The 19,101-nt window shown below is 44.0% G+C and overlaps 1 protein-coding gene across 1 annotated transcript in view; it reads right to left on the bottom strand.

The window, feature by feature from the left end:
- The window catches only part of LOC136620989 (dihydroxyacetone phosphate acyltransferase-like), a 114,622-nt gene extending 100,025 nt beyond the window's left edge, over nt 1-14,597 (bottom strand). The window contains exons 1-3 of the mRNA XM_066596142.1: nt 14,457-14,597; nt 10,102-10,293; nt 755-931 (exon numbers count right to left, since the gene is read on the bottom strand). Of these exons, the coding sequence (XP_066452239.1) occupies nt 755-931; nt 10,102-10,293; nt 14,457-14,480 (393 nt within the window). The 5' untranslated portion in view covers nt 14,481-14,597. The remainder of the gene's footprint in view (nt 1-754; nt 932-10,101; nt 10,294-14,456) is intronic.
- Between the last annotated feature and the right edge of the window lie 4,504 nt (nt 14,598-19,101).

A 19,101-nucleotide genomic window follows, 5' to 3' on the forward strand; every position in this document is an offset into this window, starting at 1 on the left:
GACCGCTTTGTACAGTATTGGTACCGTAACTGGTACCAATAAAATTGACAACTTTCCCACGAAAAAAAAAGCCCTCACAGAGCTCTGCTGACGAAAAAAGAAAAATATTTTAGATCTTAGAATGCAGCGATGCAGATTCAATTGTTTTTCTTTAAAACCATGTTTTCATTCTGCAAAAGTAGTAAAGATTAAAAACTGCTTCCACCTTTTCCTCCGGGTCTTCAGCTGTGTTTGACAGGGGAGCACCTAACCTGCTCCTGCTTGATTGCAGGAGAAGAATCTTTAATCCCATGCCGTATTTTTGCTATTGGCTGAGATTAAAGCCCAGGACCAAACGCCGTATATATACCGTGCTTGGTCCTCAAGGGGGTAATGGAAGTTGTCAGTGTCAATCAAGTGGCATTTTTACCTGTAGAGAAGCCAATAAAAAAACGCTAGAATAAATGCTAGAAAAATGCAGCAAAAGTGACAAAAACATCACTATAAAAAATGCAATGTTTGTAGGGCTTTTCATACTTTACTACTGTCCCACAGCAAAAATTTGGATGCAGCATTTGTTTGCCACAAAAAATGTCACTGCATTAAAATGCAAAAAAACATGGGTTTTTTTGCAAAAAAATTCTAGGTGTAAAACCAGCCGTAGAGGGTTAATACTAACATGCACTACTTTGTAAAAAGAAAACACATCATGATTACTAAAGATTTAAGATTTTTGTAAGGACTCTTAGGAATGTTAGTTTGTGACATCACTCACCTTCTGTATGCCTTCCAGGTTGACAAATACTTTCTTGTAAAGCCTCTTGAAGAATTTACTTAAGCTGAGGGCGAACAGTCTGATGGCTCCAAGTTTTAAATTGTGGTTCATTTCATCAAAGATCTGAGCAGCTTGTTTTTGCAAGAGGTTTAATGGTTCGCCAGATTCCACACTCATCTGCAGACCCAACACAAAAAGACCTAATATTAACAGTGTAGTTCGGATCCTACTAAATAACATAGTATCCCAGCCTACGATAATTATCACCGATCCCACTGAAGGAAACTTCACACGGTTGCACATAAACTGCATTATTTCTCTGCTGACATTACTTTTGAAGACCAGGCAATGAAAACGATGTATAAAAACCACAATCATGGTTCATATATGAAGTTCCACAATGCTGTTTTCTATATATTCCATCCTATAACAATTCTCAGGCTTTCTTATTTAAAAGGTGGCAGCTGTACAAGGATGTGTACAAAGACAGTTATAACAGTTAATATAAAATTTTATATCAATGGTCAACTTTCTACCCCACTTGGATGGTAATAGTTTGGCTTTCGCATGTTCACCACATGGTCAGTAAATTTGTGTGATATTCTGGTCTTTGTCACAAGAGGAATACAAGACCAGAAATTCCAGTGTGGGTTGTTGATATGTAATGTAGCAAGGTGGCACTACAGAATGGCCTGCAAGGGGCTGTAAACAGGCCTTATGTGTACTGGAAGGGGTGCTAATCAGCAGGGACAGCTGTGTGGGTGTGTCTGGAGGAGCTAAAATCTCCAGGCACATTTATTCCCTTGCTGAAAACCATTGCAGCAGTGCTTAAGAAGTCGTGGCAGGGCTGCTGCTGAAAGCCAGGATCAGAGAAAGCCGGAGCTGCTCCCTGAGAGGATGGCTAAGAGGAGGCTGAAAGCCTGACACCTATGGGAGACCAGGCAGTAGTACGGTCACGATTCTGACAGGGAAGGACGCCCCCAGACTGGCACCCCTTTGGGTATGTGTAGTGGCACTAGGCCACGATGTTAGTAGTGAGTGAGGAAACTGCTGTTTAGTTAGGGCCTTGACAGACAAGTGTCGGTTGTGTTTATAGCACAAAGTGTATGTGCTGCCAGTGGCTGCTGCGTTCCACATTTTACATGGACTGAGTGAGCCATTGTGTTGTCGCCAAGCCCTTCGCCTCCCATGCAGACATTGCCACAGTAGGAATCATGTAATATTCTGAATCCATGACTAGGCTGCAAGTGTTCGGCTCTGAAGATTGTATCAGTGAACCATACTCCCTCCATAAACCCTGAAAAAAAGAGGATTAAGAAAAGTAAAACATGAGATAAAAAGGAAGGTAAAACACTGCAAGGGGCAAGAACAAGGTAGCGACTAGTGATACCACAGCCCAATTACAGGGAGAGAACAGGGACAAACTTGACAATGAAAGCAAACCGCAACAGCAGCACAACACAAACATGACAAAAATCTCATAACATTAAGGCCGCGTGTAGGCAGCCGGGTCGGATCCCGCTGCGAGAATGCTTCCGGCGTCTTCCGTCTCTGTTATGTGCCGGCGCAGAGCGGAGTCGGCCCGTCACTACTGACATTTCTGTGCAGGCCTCTGTGAGACTCGCACAGAAATAGAACATGCTGCAATTTGTTTTTCGCCTGTGTTTTCATGTGGACAAATCATGGCTGTCTGCATAGGATTGCGTTTTGCAATGCAATCCTATGCAGGCGGGCACGGGCGGAAATTCTGCGGGAAATCCCGCTGCAGAATTTCCGCCCGTGTGCAGGGGGCCTAAAACTAGTAGTGACAGTGAAGGAGAAAAATCATAATTAAAAGTCCCCTATTTTGATATATTACTACATTGTCCACCATCGGCCACATTCCATGGGTAGCGTTAGTCACACACTCACTGAGGGCCCATAAATGAACTCTGACCAGACCAGACTGTTTGTCCTTATAGTCAGCTGCTGACTCTGTAAAGTTTAAAAAGTAGAAGACCATCTGCACATGTGAATGTATCCAATAGCATTAATCTGGAAGTGTTAAACACCCAACTGGGATGCGGCCTTGATGTAGAATGAAGACTCTGTATGTATAAAAACAGAGCGTTCCTCTAATTCTGTGAGCATCGTCTTCACTTGTGCTGATGTTGTTAATGCGTTTGTACAGCCGGAATTAAGCTTTGTGTCATTTTTTTCCTACTGAATATTTGATACAAAGAACGCAGCATGTTCTATTTTACCACATATTATGTGCAATAGAGTCCATTGTTCTCTATGGGTGCGTAATAAATGCGGCAAATACTCAATTACATTGTGTATATGTGGCGTTGAATAAGCAAAACCGATAAGAGACAGAAAGGTGAATTTAAAAAAAAAACAACTAGTTACACTGCGCATGACAACAGGCGTGAGATATGCCACAATATGCAGTGCCCAATCGCTACCCTACGCAACAATTGCCGGCTCACACAACAGTAATACACCCAACTTTTTACACATCCGGCTGAGTGAATGAGCCCTTACTGATGACACTTGCAGAAAATTCCACATTATGTTGCAAACACTGCAACACGTCACCTCCAGATCTTGGCAGACAGACTATTTACATAGACCTCATCAAATAGCAAATATGATCCACTAGGAGCTCGTAGACTAGTACAAACACACACATATTCCACCTTACAAATACACACACATCTACAGACATCCTAGAAAACAACACTTTGTATTACAACAGAGCTGTAATCACAGACAATCCACCACAACAGACAGACATCACACTCATTGACTAACATAACACAACCACATAGACATATCCAGCCCAAACACTCCCAACATGCACAGTGAACTGGCGCAGGAGGCGATACGCCAGTGGAGAATGAATGTGGCTCTTGTTGTGGGGACTTCCTGTAACCCCCTTGTGTGTGCGACTGAGCATTATCCTGCTGCCTCTTGGACGCCGCCATGAGAGGCAACACATAAGTTCAGGACATTATGCAGCCACATCGCTGAGCTGTCATTGTCCCTTGTACCACTACTAGGGGTGACCAACTGAGATATGCGATGGCCCCCCAGCCAATCACACCAGCAGTGGGGTCAGTGTGCCGCCCCACAGCAAAGGCAGGATTGAGGTGCTCACCCAGAGGTTTCCAGACTGGAACATGGCCGCTGTCAGTGCCCAAACTAACCCCGGATTCATCACCGAATGCAATTGGAGCTGCTCGTGCTTGTCGGACGATCAGACGATCCTTTCTACTGGTGGTCTGTTGAGGGCGCCCTGAGCCCGGTCGCCTTGTGTGCCCTCATATATCCACTGGTCCCAACACCTCCTAATAGTTTGTTCAGAACGGCCCAGGTGGCGACAATTCATCTCTTCGATTGCATTGTGGTCAAAAAGCTCTACACAAGCGGAAAAAAAAAAAAGAAGAGGTCCAGTACACACAAGTAGCCGCCAAGAGACTTTTTATAGGACAAGCGTGGAACCACTTTTAGGGCCAGGTATGCTAAGACTGTTCATCTAATCACGTCACAACTCTAGTAATTTGCATATCTGCCCGAGATGGAACCGAATGCCAAGTTTTGCAGCAAAACGACAACTTCTTCGCGGTGCTTTTTTTTTTTTTTTTTTTTTTGACACAGTGTATATATGGTGAGGCAAATTTATAGACACACTCGCTTAACTAGTGGAATAATGAGAACGTGAACTTTCAACATGTAAAAGTATTGACTGGGAGGAAGTCTGCATTTTTTTGGAGGAGGCGTTTTCGTCGGCCATAGTGAATTCAGTTACTATTTCTTAATAGCATTGTAAGATCCGCTGATTCAGTTGAACCATGTTGCGTATTTTCTTCTACATACACAAGAGGCTTTAAATGGCCTACCAGATAAAAGTCCAAATGCCGCCCATTTGACTGGACCTCTATGCGTATTTCTAGAGTCATTTAAAGGCCAAGATGACCAGGCTCAGCCTTAGGGAGGCCAAGATGATCGAGCTCAGGCTCCTGCATTTTGGCCATGTAATGCAAGTAGAGTCACTAGATCAATCTAGAATGCCTAGACAGATTAGTGTCAAAAGAAGACTTGACCACCAAAAGACACAATGGCTGATACTGAGAGAGCTGATACTGGCATGGATATCACATAACTGAAGTAAGCAGTGCAAAACAAAAAAAAACATGGAGGGAGCTCGCTTTTAGGATCACGAACAGCTAACAACATATACATACATAACTGGCAGGTTATTACTGCCAGCTGTCCTCCACCTAGATGGGTGATCGCACCATAGTAACGCACGTTCTTGCCAGAATTTCCTGGTAAAACTCAGGAAGGTCATTTATTTTGGTAAGACAGAAGACCAGAACTTTGTCCTGTTGTTAATAGTCACAGTACACACATTTACGCCATTCCTGCGAACCTTGGCCTAGTGCCTTATGCACAAAGTCCATCATACCCAAGCAGGGTGTCATCCTCTGCCAGGATCCTGGCTTTTAGCCACAATTTGGCTATTGTCTTAGAACTAGTCTTTCTGTGCTGAGGTACTGCCACTATACATATTATACATAGACATACACACGCACTAATACTACCAGTCAAAAGTTTTAGGCCACTTCAGTTTTAATTGACATTTGCAGTTTAATGTCCCAAATGTACTTTGAAGTGAAAGCAGAGAATAAACAAGTTAATATGAATACAAATCTAGTTTATATAACAGCTTTTAGGCCGGCTGCACACGAACGGGTCAGATTCCACATGCGGGAGCCTGCAGCGGAATTCGACCCTGTGCGCGGGCAGCATCCACATGTACTTGTCATTTGACTTCTTTTGCTGTAATGTGAATGGTCGGGCGAGCTGCCGTAAGAGATAAGCAGTACCCTTCTGTCCAGTTCATCCCAAACAAGCTCAATGGGGTTTAAGCCTGGAAATTGTGCAAGACATTCCACTTTTTGCAGCCTGCCAGCTTCTTCTTGTTTTCTTACATAGTTCTGACATAACCTTGAAGTATGTTTTGGATCATTGTCTTGCTGTAATACGAACCCCTGACCAACTAGGTGTACATCACAGAGTATTGCACGGTGTATCAATATGCCATGGTAGCCCTTTTTGTGCAGTGTGCCAGCCACTCTGTGCAAGTTGCCAACTCGGTATCAAGCAAGAGAGGCCAAGACCATCACTCTTCCTCCTCCATGTCTGACAGTTGGTGTCCCACACTCAGGAACCATCCTTTCATCCACTCAATGGCATACAAAAACCCTACATGATGTACCAAGATGACACATTTTGATTCTTCAGTCCATAAGACCTTCTTCTACTCTTCAGTAGTCCACTGGAGGTGCTGCTTGGTCCAGGCAAGTCTTTTATTATATTTTGCAATCTTAGCAGTGGCTTTCTTACTGACAGTGTAGCTGTCAGACATGCAGATAAAAGACTTCTCTTCATACTTCAAATGGAAACTTGTTTGTTTTTTGCTGCATAAGGCCTCATGCACGCGGGCGGGTCGGACCCTGCATGCAGGATTGCCGCAGCGAAGTTCGACCAGGTGCCCAGCTGGTGACCCCAGCTTACCTGTCTGGCAGCTTCTGCACATGCTGCGGAAGTGCCGGACGGTACTCCATCGCGCATCCGCAGTAGCTTCCGGGGCTGAGGGGTGGGTGGGTGATGCGTATCCCGCGATACTTCAGCAGTGCTCACTGACTTCAATGGAAGTTGGCCATGCGTATTCCGCACAAAATCGCAGTATACCGCGATTTATTCTCTGCGAGCGGAAAATTGCAATAGACTATTAACTCTTTCCAATCCAATTTGTATTCTGGTTTTCCTAGGGGGCTTACTCTTTTTCTGCTGTTATACAATGGCGCTATATGCTGACTAAAGCCAGTACGGCATGAGGTGACACATTGGATAGGCTCTGACAGCAGAGAGGGTGGCAATATACAGTAAGAGAACCCCACAGGACGTCTTCCAACATCGAGCTGTACAGCCTTAAATCATAGTGTCTTTAAACGTCAGACAGTGGATTGTAGAAGGTTAAATATCAAATCGCAATATTGAATACCATGGGCTGCATTTGCTGCGGAGTCTGGAGGGCGGACACCCATCTGCCGCAGACTCCACAATGTAAATACACCCGTGTGCAGGAGGCCTTAAGCTGTGCTTTGAGGTTTTGTTCTGTGAGGCGCCGATCACGCAAACTGCTGACTCTGAAATATTTGTCATCTGATTTTTAGTGGCCTTTGGTCTGTCAGACCTCTTCCTGTCAGAGTTTCCTCCAGTTTGTATTTGCCTTTTGATGGTACTGACTGCCACCTTGGCCTTCTTCTCAATTTCTCTTTATGCCAGATCTACATGTTTAAGGGCTCTAATTGTCTGTTGACTTTGGTTAATTACTTTTTTCTTGCCATTATGATAACTATGTGCTCTGTCCTAAAGAGCAAAACTGTCCAAATCTTGCTTTAGAGGTTGTTGTAATGCTGTCTCTTCCAACACTGGTTATATAATAATTTACAAAAGTTGAGACACCTGTAGGAATAGTTTGCATCCAATTTCAAACCATAATTTGCTTTCTGTGCTGCAGAGATGTATAAAAAAAATCATAATTTTAGACTATTGTTGCAGTTCAGGTTACAATTTCATAATATTTTTAAACGTACTTTTGAACCTTTAGAGACCTTTTCACTGTATTGATTCCTTTAAAATGTAACTTTTATTATTCAAATAATTAAAAACCTGGGCTTAAAATAAACAAACATATACATTCTATATATACCACCCAGGTGAACAAAAGGAAAAAGAATCAAGTGTAATATACACTGATAGGTAATTTTAGGATTGAATGCACTCAGAATGTGATAAATTCTCGTGAATACGAAGCATTGCCGCGTTCATGCTCAGAACCCACCAAAAAAATAGTCAGGTGGAAAAGAGCATCAAAAAAATCTTTTGCAGACAACAAAAACGATAATTCTGATTACCTTAACACGGGTCAGTCAGATATAGGGGACAGAGGACAATTTCATCGCATCAAAAATTTGAAGATACAGATGGAAGCCTGTAGTCCAGTTGGCTCCAACTGAATGATCTCCCTAAAGATGGTCATTCACGGTATAAACAAGATGGAAAGACAAGTTCCTGGCTTGAAACAATACGAACTAAAGCTATTGCTCTATTCAGAACAATCAATATATTAGTTATCTGTAAAGCAGCTCCCCACATTTTGGTTTCTCTGAAGCCAGGAACTTGCAATGGGTATAAAGGCAGGCAACTAAAGTCATGGAATAGGTCGACTTATCAAAGTTAATGCTGGTTAGCATGTAAGAACTAAAGGGAGCTTTTGGTCAACTAAAATCTATCTATAAATATATCCAAAATTCAACAGATATGTTAATGTTCACGTGATTTTACATTAAAGAGTGTATGAACAGGATAAGTACAGTGTAAAATGTATAAACTTTGTGTGTGGTGAGACTTGCCTTGATATGGATGTTGCGAAGGGTCTTTTCACACGTGGCAGGAAATTCTTTCACGGGCAAATCCACACCAAAATGTGGTATGGATATGGTCACACAGCAGATTTTGCCGTGCAATTTTCTACAGCGAAGTCCGCCTCAAAAAAATGCGTCAAATTCTTTCTAGGTTCTGTATTGTTTCCATGTTGGAAATCTGCCAGCGGATTAGGTTGCGAGTTCTCCTTCAATGAAAGTCTTTAGAGGCTGGACAGACATCTGTCTGAGATAATTTAGTGATCTTGCATTGAGCAGGGGGTTGGGCCAGATCACCCTGGAGGTCCCTTTTAACTCCACCATTCTATGATTCTATGATTATGCACATTAATGGGGGAAATTCTGCATGGGGATCCGCCCCAAAAGCCACATCAGAAGGCCACAGATTCTGATGTGGTTGGAACTTGCAGCAGAAAATTCTGCTGTGTAAACATACACTTACATGTGAATATTGCTGTATGTGACATGGATTTGCTACAGGGAGGATCAACAGCACAATCTGCATGTAAGATGTGAGGATTTTGGTGTAGATTTCTCTGTGGTGGAATATTTTTGCCACGTGTGGAAACACCTTAATCTTCAAGAAGTCAATAAAATCCTTAATTCGGCTCAGATGGGTGATTTTATGAGTAACTGCAAATCTTACAGCTCTTCTGGGAAAAAAAACATATCTGAACTCAGAGAGATTTTGTGCTCCTTATGGTCATCTAAAGTTATAAAGCTTCCAAAACAGGAAGCATCTACTTATCCAGGAATTACTAAGAGGATGTCCACTAAATGAAGAGGAAAGCAGGGAGAGGCTCCTACATCAAGCTCCACTACTCCAACCCATCCATTGGCAAACCACCCAACAAATAAAATACCGGAATGGGTTCCTCATTTTGTTTCAGATGTTTTGATATATTATTTGCATAGTTTTGGATTACAGAGCGCATATGGAAACTGTTTTGGGCCGTTTTCTTTTTATATATATATATATATTTTTTTTTTCTCATTTATTTTTGTGGCTATTTTTTTATAACGTTTACGTCTTCCATGACGTCATATAAGACCTCTGGAGGTCATTCACATTGTGATACTTTTTTAAAAGAAAGACACTTTTCCACTATAATCAGGGCAACCATAGGAGCTCCAGTTACAAGGAAAAACGTCCCCCTGTAGTGACATCAGTCACTAATAGAGCTAATCAGGGTCTGCTAGGACCCTGCAGCTCTGCTGTGATTAGGATCACCCAGGGGTCACATGATTGCCGGGTTGAATAGCGGAAGTAACACTATCGCTTTCCCTCTGCACTACATAGCACTCATTGAGCGCTCACTTTCTCCTCCAGGTCCTTGACTGTCACTAATAGCTGAAGGACCCGACCTGCATGATTGCTGGAGCTTTATTCCAGCGCCATACTTTTGCTAACGGGCAGGATTAAAGCCCAGGACCAAGCGACTATCGAACTCTTCCAGAGGAAGTGGTGCTGGTTAACCTACTGGAAGCAATTAAAGGGGCTAGCATTTCTATCTCGAGTGTAATATTACAAGTTATGGCTGGTAGATTACTGGACACAGATCATTCTTATGTCTTTCTTCGGTGTTACATTACCCTAGGACCAAGAAAATGGACCTCAATGGTGCAAATTCAGGAAACCTGTGAAAAGAAAGTCTGTCTTTGTTGCCCACAGCAGCCACTTACCACAAAGCTTTCATTTTTCAGCAGCAGGATAAGTAGTGAATGCTGCACAGTGATTGGTTATTTCGGGCCAGAAAGACAGTTTTTAAGTTTTCACGAATCCCCACAATGTGTTGTCAACCCGTTGAACAAAGACCGGTTATAGAAAATCAGTTTCATGCTACCCACCTTTAAAATGATGTGCTGCAGATTGGGAGAATCCAAGACCATGGATTTAATGGCACTTTGCTTGCATGGAGTAAGAGTCTTATAAACCACTGGGGTGAAACTCTTCAAAGCATATCGAAGATCACTTGACGTGCGTCGCTCTTCCAATATATCTTCAAACACTTCTCTTGTGTTGCCTTTTATTTCCTTTTGCTGAAAGAAAGATCACCATTAAAGGGATTGTCTACGTATCAAAAATTAATTGATTGAGCCTGACAGAATTAACGGAGTCGGTTTCGAATTTTGGCTATGAGGTTCGCTTTGCCGCTAGGTCATGTGACAATGCAGCACTTTACATGGGATGTCATGCCATTACCTGACGATTACGTCGTTTACTCTGCTACTTGCCCCCACCACCCCCTCATCAAAACATGATTTGTGAAGAAGCCATCTGAAGGGGCAGTGCTAGCAATTCAGCAGGAAAGTAGAGAAGCAAGAGACACCGATCACAAACTAAAATGTTTTTACACAAATGCACAGAGCATGGGAAACAAACAAGGGGAATTAGAGCTCCTAACACAGGAAGAGAAATATGATGTCATAGGCATCACGGAAACTTGGTGGGATGATACACATGATTGGAACACAAGGCTTGAAGGCGACAACGTATTTATTAGGCCTCATACACGTGGTCTACAAATCGCATTTATGTGAAGCCATGCTTTCCTATGGGTTACTTCACACATGCAATGTTTTGTAGCATGCAACAACCTGACACGAAAACCTCACGGGTACGGCGATATGCCTGCGACTCGTGTGGTTTTGTAGCCCATGTTTCTGTATGGAGCCTTCCTCGCTGTTGCATTGCATCGCAAGAAAACGCGATTTTAGTGCAGTGCAATGCAACTTTAACAGTAGGAAATCCTACTTCCAAAGCCATAACCTAAGCCCTAACTGCAGGAAAAAATAATAAAATTAAAAAAAAACAAAAAAAAACAAACAGTACACATAAGCTGCTGCTGCAGCTTCTCCCCGGGTCCCGGCACTGTTTCTCTTCATCTCTTCTGGTCTCCTGGAAGCGCTGGCTGTGACTGGCTAAGCATCAGCCAATCACAGCCAGGGATCGATGAACCAATCACAACCATTCATTGAGTACTGGCTCTGATTGGGTAAGCGTCAGCTTATCACAACCAGCGCTTCCAGGAGGAGGATGTTTTTCAATCCCCGTCCAGACTGGGGAGAAGCTGCAGCGGAACTCAGGACAGCGCTTCTAGGTTATTTATACTTTTTTTTTTTTTTCTTCAGCTAGTTTATTTTCAGGGTAGCGCTTATTTCAAGCCCCTCCCACCTCCCTCCCGAAAATCCTCACATGTGGTGCTACAAAGTGGCACGACTTTGTAGCACCACATGCGACTTTGTAGAGCTACAAAGTCGCAGTATCACTGCGAGAAACTGCAGCGATATCACAGTGATTTTGACGCGGCAATGCAGTGTCGCCCGTGTGAACGAGCCCTTAGAAACAAACTTAATAAAAGCGGAGGAGGTGTTGTACTGCATGTTAGGAAATCATCATCTCCACAAAGATTCAAGCTTCAGAGCATGGTAGTTCTGTAGAAACTGTTTGGGTAAGAATACAAGGAAAGAACAGAAAGGACACTGTTGCAGGCATTTACTGTAGGCTACCTGGACAAGCAGAGGTTATGGATACAATCTTTCTACATCAGATGGCGAAGCTCCAAAAGCACATAGTAATTATGGGAGATTTTACCTATCCAGACATTTGTTGGGAATCTCTCTTAGGTAAAAGTAATGGGTCCAACAAATTCTTATCTGCTCTTACAGACAACTTTATCTTCCAAAAGGTAGAAGAGAAAACAAGGGGATCTGCTATCTTGGACTTAATACTTACCAACAGGGAGGAAATGGTTGAGGAAGTATGGGCGGCTGTGTCCATAGGAGGCAGTGATCATGCTGGCCTTGAATTTGGGAAAAATAAGGGAGCGAAGACCTGAGAAAACTCAGACCTCAAGGTTGGATTTCAGAAAGGCAGATTTTAATGAACTCAGAAAGAGGGTAGGAAGAATCCAATGGCTGGATGTACTTAAAGGGGTTGTCCCGCGCCGAAACGGGTTTTTTTTTTTCAACCCTTACCTGAATCCCCGCGCTCCGGTGACTTCTTACTTACCGGTTGAAGATGGCCGCCGGGATCTTCTCCCTCGGTGGACCGCAGGGCTTCTGTGCGGTCCATTGCCGATTCCAGCCTCCTGATTGGCTGGAATCGGCACGTGACGGGGCGGAGCTACACGGAGCCGGCATCCTGCACGAGCGGCCCCATTGAGAAAAGAAGACGACCCGGACTGCGCAAGCGCGGCTAATTTGGCCATTAGACGCCGAAAATTAGTCGGCTCCATGGAAACGAGGACGCTAGCAACGGAGCAGGTGAAAAACTTCTTATAACTTCTGTATGGCTCATAATTAATGCACAATGTACATTACAAAGTGCATTAATATGGCCATACAGAAGTGTATAGACCCACTTGCTGCCGCGGGACAACCCCTTTAAGGACAGAAATGTCCAAGAAGGTTGGGAAATATTGTGAAATGAGAATCTCAAAGCACAATCGTTAACAATCCCTAAAAGAAGGAAGAATGTGAAGCATTTAAAGAGAGACCAGCATGGATGAACACAGACTTACACACTTGCTAAAATGGAAGAAAAATATGTTTAGCAAATAGAAAGAGGGGAATATCTAAAGAAGAATATAATGCGGTCTGCAGAAACTGTAGGGCAAGTGTCAGAAAAGCTAAGGGCTTGTTCACATGGGCGTGAAAACCGTGCTGCAGTTAGCAGCGTAAAAAAAGTGTGACTATTGATGCGGGAAATCGTATGAACGGGTGATTTTTCACGGAGACTTAGCTGCATTTTTTCAACACTGCCTGGATACAAGTGACCGAAAAAATGCGCCACTGTTCTGGGGGAGAGAATGAATATATTTTTCATCCTGGTAGCACTAATCCTTCAACTCACGCCATAGATCCATCTGACATCCATAACCAGTACTACCAGCTGCTTGACTCCTTCCTCCTCCCGCTGGCATTATTTAGTAAACTCCCTCTCCCTCCCGCTGGCATTATTAAGGGTGAATGCACATGGGCAGAAATTCCACAGCGGGATTTCCCACAGAATTTCCGCCTGTGCCCGCTGCCATAGGATTGCATGAGTTTATGCAATTCTATGCAGACAGCTGCGTTTTGAATGCGTGAAAACTCGATTGGTAAACATATTGCGGCTCGTTCTATTTCTGTGCGAGCCTCGCAGAGGCCGGCACAGAAACGTCACTGCTAACGCGCCAGTTCTACACTGCGCATGTGCTGGCTTGGCGGAGCAGAGTGGAGGAGATGCCGGAGTAGGTGAGCCGCGGGGAGGGGGGGGGGGGGGGGTTACTGCAGGGGCACGGCTCGCATCCCACTACGAGAATTCTCACAGCTGGATCCAACCCGGCTGTCTGCAGGAGACCTTAGTAAACTCCCTCGCCCTCCCGCTGGCATTATTTAGTGTGTGTGTGATTGTATATATTATATATATATATATATATATATATATATATATATATATATATATATATATATATATATCTCACACACACACGCTTCCTAGTGGAGCTATGTAACTTATGTACACACACACACATACATATATATATATATATATATATATATATATATATATACACACACACATACACACACTTTCTAGGCGTGGGATGTTACTGACAGTAAAGTGTATGTATGCATGCATGCATGTATGTATGTATGTGCCTGCAAGGGGTAGGATGCTACTGACAGTGAGTGTGTATGTATGTGTAATATATATTATACACACATACAGTCCTTCTAGGGAAGGATGTTACTGACAATGAGTATATATATCTTCTGTTTCTCTCCAAAAATTAAGCCCTAGTTGCAGTTAATTCAAAAAAGTCAATTTAAATAGCGTCCAGGCAGTCATATACGTAAAAAATTAATATGACACTGTCATATATCTCCACACACACACACATACACTCCTAGGTGGGGAGGTTACTGACAGTGAGCATATTTTATATATATACTCCTTCTAGCGGAGGGATGTTACTGACAGTGAGTGTGTGTGTATATATATAGATAGATATATAATCACACATATACACTCTCTGGGGGAGGACGGGTTGCAGAGGGACGGTATATCTCGACCCCCGGAGATCTGCTAACACGACGGCCGGGGTTACGGGCGGATTCCCATGCAGGAGGCTGCTGCTGCTGCCAGCTCACGGATCAGAGTCCAGTCTCCGCCGCGGCCGACGAGCCCCTGCTGCTACGTGCGGACCCCGACTCACCAGGCAGAACTCCGGCCCCGCCATCACAGCCCGCCGCTCCTGACGTTACCGGGAGCCTCACAGCCGGTGATCCCCCGAGCAGAGTCTACGGAAGCCGGGCAGAGTCTGAAATGTTCGCAGTGCAGAGTGCAGCCGGGTGCGCGGTGCTGTGTCGCAATGCTGGTGCTGGCTCTACACCCGCAGCCTGCGGCACCTGTTTTCTGCTGTGTGGCACATAATGCCGTCCGGCCTCACAGTCCACAGCAGGTCCTTATGGCCGCGGAGTATGCACACTAACGGATATGTACAATGTATCCACACCGATGGCATTCTAACATGCCCGACGTCTCTGAGGCGGGTAGCCCTTTGTGCCTGTTGTTACATTAACAATCCTTTACGTTTTTCACTTTATACTTTATTAAAAAGTTTTCTAGTTGAGCATGTTTTGTTTTTTTTTTGCCTTGAAGGCAACAGTGTTTTGTATTTGTTTTTTTTAAATCAGAAATCACAAAAACGGAAATGGAACGAGAAGCATTCCTTACTTTTTTTCTTTTGCAGAATTTAAGACGGATCCATAATAAAAATGTATGAAATGCTTTCCACTTAACTTCTGTTTTCAGAATTTAAAACAAATTTGTTTTTTGTTTTTTGTTTTTTTTTTTTGGGGGGGGGGGGGGGGTAACCTGCTAGACCTGCGGAGCAGTTTTGTGTAGGTCAAGCTGTAAGGTGGCGCCGGTGCGGATTCCTTTTCTATTACTGTGGATCAGCGCTTATCACTGTTGCTTTGCAGTGCTGGAGTCTTCAGTTCAAAGATCATCAAGAACAGCAATGACTTTAAAAAAGTCCATGCAGCGATCATCCTTCATCAGAGTTAAAGGGGTTGTCCCGCGCCGAAACGTTTTTTGTTTTTTTTTTCAAACCCACCCCCCCCCCCCCCCGTTCGGCGCGAGACAACCCCGATGCAGGGGTTAAAAAAGAACACCGGACAGCGCTTACCTGAATCCCCGCGCTCCGGTGACTTCTTACTTACCCGGTGAAGATGGCCGCCGGCATCTTCTCCCTCGGTGGACCGCAGGGCTTCTGTGCGGTCCATCGCCGATTCCAGCCTCCTGATTGGCTGGAATCGGCACGTGACGGGGCGGAGCTACACGGAGCCCCATTGAGAAAAGCAGAAGACCCGGACTGCGCAAGCGCGTCTAATTTGGCCATTAGACGGCGAAAATTAGACGGCAACCATGGAGACGAGGACGCCAGCAACAGAACAGGTAAGTGAATAACTTTTGATAACTTCTGTATGGCTCATAATTAATGCACAATGTACATTACAAAGTGCATTAATATGGCCATACAGAAGTGTATAGACCCACTTGCTGTCGCGGGACAACCCCTTTAAGCCTAGAACTCCAGCACTGCAGGGCAACCCTGAGCCACCACACCTGTCCTTTCTGCTCCAGAGGAAGAGAAGAAGAAGAAGAAGAAGAAGAAGAAACACAATGAGTACAAACTCCATGCAAATATTGTCCATAGTCAGACATGAACCAAGACCCCAGCACTACAAGGCAATAATGCTAACCATGAAGGTCCTTCCTCCTCCTGCTTCTTCAGAGGAGAATATGATCTTCTTATTCTCCTTCTTTCCTTTCTATTTGTCCTCTGGAGGAGGAAGAAGAGCAATAAAGAGGAAGAAGCACAAGAAGGAAGAGCAAGCACGGTGGCTCAGTTGTCTTGCAGTGCTGGAGTTGGAGGTTCAAAGGATGACATCTGCATGGAGCTTTTCAAAGTCAATGCTGTCCTTGCTGATATTTGTACGGAGGGCCGCAGCACTGCAAGGCAACAGTGCTAACCACTGAGCCACATTCCTGGAAGAGGCTCCTCCAGTTTCATCCGCCTCCCACTGAGTACAATATAATAAAATGTGGATCCGTCTGTTTTTGTAACTGGAAACAAAAGCTCAGCAGTCAGCGTTTTTGTTCCAGGCTTAAAAATAGAGTGGAGATGGAGAATACACAGATGGAAACTGAAGACCTTCCGCTTCACTACATCTCTATGGGCTGGAAGACTGAAACATCTTCCTTCCAGTTTGCTGTTCCCACGATGGAAGAGCAAAACAGAAAAGAACTCCAGTGTGAAAAGACTGCAGGCATTTAATAGCAGAAAGATGTTAAACGTGGATCACCATACCGCTGTACATCTCCGTACCTTATTTTTCGGGGACAGAAGAATGTAGTAAACTACATGTTTCCATCCCACGAAAATAAAAGTTCAAAAATACTTTGGGAGGACAACAGTATGCATTTCTGAACTATTTTAACCCATTGAAGTCCAGAAGATACATGAAGCTATATGATTTTATACTTTTGTGTAAAAGCATATGCAATTCACAGATCCCTAAATCCTAGTGTGAATGCCCCTTACTGCTGGAGTATGTCTTTAAGGGCTTCAGCTCACGGGGGTGGATATTTGCTGCAGAATCTGTGGCAGGCTTCCAAACTGCATGCCCGCAGCAATTAGCGCCCATAGCATGCTATGAGAAATCGATACTTCCTCCACACTTGCAGAAACCAATTGCAGTTTCCGCAAGTGAAGGAAAAATTGCAGCATGCTCCATTTTTCCACGGATTCCACGCGGACGCTTTCCATTGAAATCAATGGAAGCTATCTTATCTGTAGCCCGTCCGCAATGAACATTGCATACAGGTCGCAGATTCTACATCGTTGCCTAGAAAAAAATGTCATGAGAAAAAAAAAAAAACTGTACTGCGCTTGCCTGATGGTGAGCTGCTGGGTACAGATTACCTGGCGACAGACCAGGTAAGTGCTGACACCACTGCGGGCAGAGCCGAGTTCCGCTGCGGGATTCTGCATGTGGGATCCGGCTCTGCAGGGGGCCTAGGGTGTGGTCACACAGGTCAGATCTCCTGTGGAAAATGCACAGCATTTACAACCTGATCCTCGGACTACATACAAACGAGCGAGAATATCGTGCGCGTTTTGTACAGAACTCGCACAAATCTGAACTCCATTCTTCTGAATGTACCTATTTACACGAGCAATTTTTTTTCTCTAACAGCAATACGGCAGTGTTAAAAGTCGCTGCTTGTCCAATTTTTTTGACGTTCTTTTAGAACGCATCATCCATTGTTTTCAATGGGACCTTTAAAGACATTGCATGCGCTCGCATGCAATTTGCGTGCGTGATGTTTCCCATTGAAATCAATAGGAAACACTTGACGATCCTCCGCAGTGCATGAAACACGTGCCTAAGGATTGCAATTTCACAAAAGTGATGTGAGGCATTGTTGAAAGAAAAACGCCTCGCATTCATGTAAAAAAAAAAAGTTTGGCAAACGCAATATTGAGCCGAGTTTGCCAGCCCGATATTGCTCTTACCTGTGTAAATGGGACCTAACGGTGTGAATTTTGTTCCTAATTTTGGTCTGCATTTGTGGTGGATTTCACCTGCAGTAAACAAGTGGCACGCCGCAGATCGAATGTGTTATTTCTGCTGCGAATTCTGTGCGGATGTGTTCCACATAAGCTGGATTTTTAAAAAAAAATCTCATCCGCATGGCGTGCGTTGTGAATGCCGTGGATTTTCTGTGGAAACCTACTGTTTGGAGCAAAAATACACTGCCATAGGCGCAACTACACTTGGCAGTACAATGCATAGCTGCGCCTGAACGTGAGAAATTTCTTCCTCTTCACCAGCTGTTCAAACTTCGCGGCAGAGCGCAGGAGTTTGAAAGTAACAGCAAACAGAAATCCCCATAGTGAAAACGAAACCACTGGAATCCATTGAAATTAGTGGTTTCATTTTGTCCCGTTATGCGGCCATGATTATCACAGCCGCATAGGGGGAGAAAAACACGCCCACTTATTTTTGCCCTCAGGGCAAAAACAGACAGCCGTAGGTTCAACTATGCTCGCTAGCACGGTGTGTAAATGCGCTTGAACGAGGTTTTTCGTCAGCCACTCAAACTCTGCGCTATAGGAGTTTGAAAAACACTGCGGGAAGATAGGTCCTGCCCATCTCACCCACATGTGGCATCATCAACAGGGCAAGTCCTATCTTTTCTCAGACATAGTATTTACTGGCGAGAATCCCAATAGTAAATACCAAACTGTTGAAATCCATTGAAATTAGTGGTTTCTTTTTGTCCCGCTATGCGGCGTGATTATCAAATGTTGTGACCCTGAAATGTAAAGCATCCACTGTATCACTATGGGCTCTCATGAGCGTATGTGTAAAACTCTGCATGTATTGCGCAGCGTTTTACCGCCTCGTGAGCTGGCGTACTGCCATGTACTGCAGCGATTTTGGACTACGCATGACAGCCTAAGTCACGCATGCAGTCTGTCATACACAGTCTTCCTGGTTTAATTTTTAATTTTTTTTTCATTCCCCGCTCTGTCGGTGCATATAAATGCCATCCATACACAATGTAATTATGCACCCATAGGGAGCAATAGGGTTCCTTCACATAGGTGTATTTTTCAAAAAGTATAATGGAAAGATTTACATTTCTGCCGTATTTTGGACGTACTTCTGCTTTTGGGTCACAAAATACTGCCGAAAAATATGCCCGTGTGATGGAGCCCTATAATAGAACATGCTGCGTTCTTTTTACGTGCTTCTTACACACAATGGAAAAACATTAAGGTGAGT

This window comes from Eleutherodactylus coqui, chromosome 3 (assembly GCF_035609145.1).
Source record: "Eleutherodactylus coqui strain aEleCoq1 chromosome 3, aEleCoq1.hap1, whole genome shotgun sequence".
Lineage (NCBI taxonomy): Eukaryota > Metazoa > Chordata > Amphibia > Anura > Eleutherodactylidae > Eleutherodactylus > Eleutherodactylus coqui.